Consider the following 5320-nt stretch of genomic DNA (forward strand, 5'->3'; position numbering starts at 1 on the left):
AAACTCAATCAGAGATACAGACTGAAGCAGACACCTCGGAGGATGAAGAGAAATCAATGGGCCTCGAGCTGGATCTTGCTCTTGATGAGCCCCTCACACCTTTCCTCAGCATCAGAGAGGTTCTCACCTTCCTATAGTTTGAACATATGCATGGTAGTTTTTTTTACTGAAACATCTCAAAAACGTTTCACATCAATTATAATTTTGCATTTCACTCACAGATGCTACTTGCAGCTGCAGATCATTCTTCTCCTGCTGAAGGGACACCATCTTCTCCTCCAGTTCCTTCTTCTTGGCCAGGGCAGTAGCCAGATCTGATTTCATCTTTTCATAGTTCTCCTTCATCTGCTGGAGCTCCTTCTCAGTCTCAGCACTCTTCAGAAGAGGCTTGATCTTAAAGTACAGATGCATCCATGGCCAGTTCTTCACATTCATGAATGAACGGATGTTGTACTGGATGGTGAAGATTGCATCTCTAATAAAATAACATCAATTAGTGTATAATGGTTGCTTTTGTTTAACGTCACACAGGAATTTAAGAAACAATTCAGTATCCTGTATGAGAATCCTACCTTCTTTCCATCATTTTAACAAACTCCTTCCTCATAAGAAATCCTCTGCAGAGTGCCTGAGTCATGGTCACCAGTGTAGCCAGTTTCTCATCTCTCATCTCCTCTAGAGTACCCAGCAGACCAGCTTTGAAGAAAACCTATGTTGTTAAGTGAAGGAAATCAGTATTCAGTAAACATGGATACAACAGAATATATATTTGCCATGGCTACTGATATGTGTCCATTAGAAATACCTTGTTGCTCCTAAACTATACTGAGTGTTGCCACATCCCAATGGAGCCAGCAGCTCTCTGAAGCTTCTTTTGCAAGAACTGTCCCTCAGGGATGACACTGGCATTCAAACTTGTATCTACAAGAGAAAATTAAGTTTTTACTTATATGCACCTCCCATTTCCTATATATATATTCCTATAAAGAAAATCGACTTGAATTACTTATACTGACAAGTTACCTCTGCTTGAAGTCACCATAGAGGATTCTGCTGGGGAAGCCCTTTCTGCAGATTCTGATGCCCTCCAGCACACCGTTACACCTCAGCTGATGGATGACCAAGTGGTTCTCCATAAGACCTAGAGATTGTACAAAATTAGACGTGTAATAAGCATTTCTGGAATTTTAGTTCTGAGGACATTTAGTCTTTGAAAAAAGACAAGGCAACAGCAACACAAAAACAGCAAACCTGGGGTCTTTGATTCATTGGGAATCAGGCAGCGCACAAAGTGAGGATGGGTGCTCCTCAAGTTAGTCATCAGCTTGCCCAAGTTCTCCTGTAGAACCAAAATATTATCATTTAAAATAAAACTCAACTTTTAAACACAAACCACTGACGTTAAATTTTACTTTGAGTAACATACTCTGAAAAGAGCAGACACAGTCTGGAAGGAACCACCCTTCTTCTTTCCACCACCCTTTTTGCCACCAGCTGCATCTGCTTAGACATAGTGACAGCAAAGAAAGAGAAATTAAAATCAAATTTTCTCACTATCTTTTACCATTAATACTGGATACTCTGTTCACTTGTATTTCCTACCATCAGCTGCAGCATGGGTTGCATACAGCATGGCAAGCAGTTTATTTGCAGACTTCTGGTACAGCTGAACAACAGAGTCATTCAGTGGATCCTTGTTCTTGTCCAGCCAGCCAGTGATATTGTAGTCCACTGTACCAGCATAGTGAACCAGGGAGAAGTGAGCTTCAGCCTTGCCCTTTCCAGGCTTTGGCTTCTCAAAGGCCTTGGTCTTGCCAAGATGCTGGTCATACAGCTTGTTCTTGAAGGATGTGTCTGTGGCCTTGGGGAACATGCACTCCTCTTCAAGGATGGAGAAGATACCCATGGGCTGAGATTTAAAAAAGGAGAAATATTAGTAAATTACATATTAAAAAGAATCAACAATATAGCATTCACTCAGAAAACTGGTTGAACTTATATCTGAAAGATTTGTCTTACCTTCTCAATAAGCTCAATGCAGGCAGCCAAGTCCATGCCAAAGTCAATGAACTCCCAGATAATACCCTCCTTCTTGTACTCCTCTTGCTCCAGAACAAACATATGTTGGTTGAAAAACTGTTGCAGTTTCTCATTGGTGAAGTTGATGCAGAGTTGCTCCAAGCTGTTGAACTGTAATTTTGGAAATATAATCAGTCCCATGAAAAAAAAAAAATTGATGACATGCGATACAACTGAAATGTTCTTCAAATTACTCACATCAAAGATCTCAAATCCAGCAATATCCAACACTCCAATGAAGAACTGTCTTGGCTGCTTTGTGTCCAACATCTCATTGATACGGACGACCATCCACAAGAACATTTTCTCATAGACAGACTTGCACAAAGCACTGACAGCATTGTTGACCTAGAAATAAGAGTTATGGTGTTGGAATTTCTAATATTTTCATATCAAAATGCCAATATTTCCTTCATCTTTCCAAACAAATTTACTTTTTATTACCTGTGGCACGGTCTGACCTTTGGTCACCATCTCGTTTCCAACTTTGACTCTTGGGTAGCACAGAGCTTTTAGCATATCGGCTGAGTTCAGGCCCATGAGGTAGGCAATTTTATCAGCCTCTGATTGAAAGAAAAAAGGTTTGCATTGATGTGAACCAAGAATATTAACGGTAACATTACTAAAATCACCACTGAAAACAAAAAAAATATGTCATATTGTGTGTAGAATGTTTGTTAGCAATTACTGGCAGTTCATGGTAGTTCATTTGTCACTCTCTCTGTACTGTTTGTCTGTCATATTGCTTTTGGTTAGTTTCCGGCTTATTACTTTTTAATCTTCATTCATGCACTTTGTCTGTTTGGAATATGTTAGTGCTGATTGCCATGCTAATTGGCATTCAACCAATGTAACCCACTGTTGTAGTAGTGTGATGATGTTCTGATTACATTTTTGCAGTAGTTTATGCATAAAGCTTGTGAGGTAAAGTATTTTTGTTTCTCTTGCTTTTTGATGTAATATGATGATGTAATTTCACACTATTATTACAATTACCCTCAGTGCCATCAGGTTCACCCTGCTCCTCGCGCTGCTTTTGCTTGAATTTCATGTTTCCATGATGCATCACAGCACCAGTCAGCTTGTATATGGCCACTTTCTCATCACCAGTGAAGCCCAAGATGTCAATAGCAGTCTGCAGTTTATGCAAAGCAAATCCTTTTAGAACATCTATTATTCTGACATTCATCTGCTTTTATTCCACAAATTATTATCAACTTACATCAGTTGCAATGAACTCCTCCACATCATTGATGCTTTTGACAGTGATTTCACCCTGACTGATCATATGGTAGTCATAGGGGTTGGTAGTGATCAGAAGAGCCTCTAGAGGAAAACAATAGAAATACATAGTATTGGTTGGTGTTGTTATTAGTATTGTTTATATTTCTATTTAAAATTCAAGTAACATACCTAGGAGCTCAGGCTTGTGGCCAGTCATCAGCTGATAGAAGATATGGTAGCTCCTCTCAGCAGACAACTGGAAGGTTACACGAGACTTCTCCAGCAGATCTGTCAGAATTGATGATGAATGTGCATCAAACAATGAAAGGCAGTACATTGCTATACTACTAATGTTGTCAATGTTGCCAACTACAAAAGAAAAAATAATTAAAACTTACATGTTTCAATATCAGCTGAAGCCAACTTGCCAGAAGTGCCAAAGTGGATTCTAATGAATTTACCCTAGACATTTACCAGAAAAGGTCAGTTTGAGTATAAGAAACAATATGCATAACAAAGTTATGTGAAGGTCCAAAATATGAATACTTACAAAACGAGAGGAGTTGTCATTCCTCACTGTTTTTGCATTACCATAGGCCTCTAGCAGAGGGTTGGCTGCAATGATTTGATCTTCCAGTGAACCCTACATAGAGACATTATGAGCCAGTATAAAAATATGTAACAACAATCAACTGTGGCAAAGATTTTTAGCAGACAAGCAAATTTACCTGTATTTTGCTAGTCTCTTTCTTAACAGGTCCAGCCACTGCAATTGTTGCAAAGTACTGGATGACACGCTTGGTGTTGACAGTCTTTCCTGCACCGGATTCTCCACTGGGGAATGAAAGAAAAAAGAAAAAGATTTATTTACTTAGCAAGATGGTTATGAAGTTTCTAAAATATTGTCTTGACAAGTTCTGTTATACTCACGTAATAAGGACAGACTGGTTCTCACGATCTGAAATACAAGCATTCACACTCAATTTAACCTCTAGCTAAAATTCTTCTCTGTTCTATCCACTAAAATTCTGTGGTAACTTGGATCTTACCAGTAAGCATGAACTGATAAGCGTTGTCAGAGACAGAGAAGATGTGGGGTGGAGCCTCAATCCTCTTCTTGCCTCTGTATGCTCCCACAACTTCAGCATCATACACAGGAAGCCACTTGTAGGGGTTCACAACGACACAGAACAGGCCAGAGTAGGTCTGTAGTGCCAAAAAGAAACATTATCACATTTGATGCAGACGCTTTACAGATACAAACACATTATATAAAAAGATTGAAGCTTACGTAGATCATCCATGATGAAAAACGCTCTTTGAGGTTATATAGCACAGCAGGCTCATTGAGGTAGGTCATCATAGCCATGTCTTCAATTTTATCATACTTGGGGGGGTTCATTTGATGGATGTCATCCTCTTTTACAGTGATAGTCTGAATACAATAAGGAAAAGAAATGTAATTAAATATTAACTAAGACATAGACTTAAATCATATATGGTAGTTAAATAAACTAATCTCATTCTCTTTTGCTGAAAGAGTCTATGAAGTATAACTATTATTAAAATATTTTAAAGAACCTTGATCAGTTTGCCTGTTAATCCTTGAGTCATTTGAGTTTCATTTTAGCATTATTACACTTACCTTTCCTGTAAATGTCTCAACTGTGGCTTTGCCACCCTCTCTCTTGATGAGTTTTCCCTTGAGGTACATTTCATCAGGATCAGTCACATAGTAGGCAGTTTTGGCATCAAAAGGAGCGGTTTGTGCCTCAATCCTCTCCCTCTCTGACTTCCGGAGGTAGATGGCTGCTGGGCCATAGGCCTCCATTTCTGCGTCTGTGCTCATGGTGGCACTTTAGGGGAGACTGAAAATAAGAATGAGAAGGCCTATCAGGTGAGATGTGTCTTGAAATTGTAGATATTTCCTGAATAGACTAACTGGGGTGGCTGTGGCTCAGAGGCAGAGCGGGTTGTCCCCCAATCAGTTGTTGGTTGGTTGTTGGTTCGATCCCCG

General features: G+C 39.4%; 1 protein-coding gene across 1 annotated transcript in view; it reads right to left on the reverse strand.

The window, feature by feature from the left end:
* LOC118322953 (myosin heavy chain, fast skeletal muscle-like) overlaps window positions 1-5320 on the reverse strand; it is a 16618-nt gene that overhangs the window by 697 nt on the left and 10601 nt on the right. Inside the window, 10 exon segments of the mRNA XM_035654827.1 lie at window positions 63-131; window positions 220-475; window positions 573-709; window positions 806-921; window positions 1022-1141; window positions 1252-1339; window positions 1427-1500; window positions 1603-1909; window positions 2020-2190; window positions 2278-2427. Coding sequence (XP_035510720.1) covers window positions 63-131; window positions 220-475; window positions 573-709; window positions 806-921; window positions 1022-1141; window positions 1252-1339; window positions 1427-1500; window positions 1603-1909; window positions 2020-2190; window positions 2278-2427 — 1488 coding nt within the window.

The sequence above is a fragment of the Morone saxatilis genome, unplaced genomic scaffold, assembly GCF_004916995.1.
Source record: "Morone saxatilis isolate NCDOM2014 unplaced genomic scaffold, NCSU_SB_2.0 Contig14, whole genome shotgun sequence".
NCBI lineage: Eukaryota > Metazoa > Chordata > Actinopteri > Moronidae > Morone > Morone saxatilis.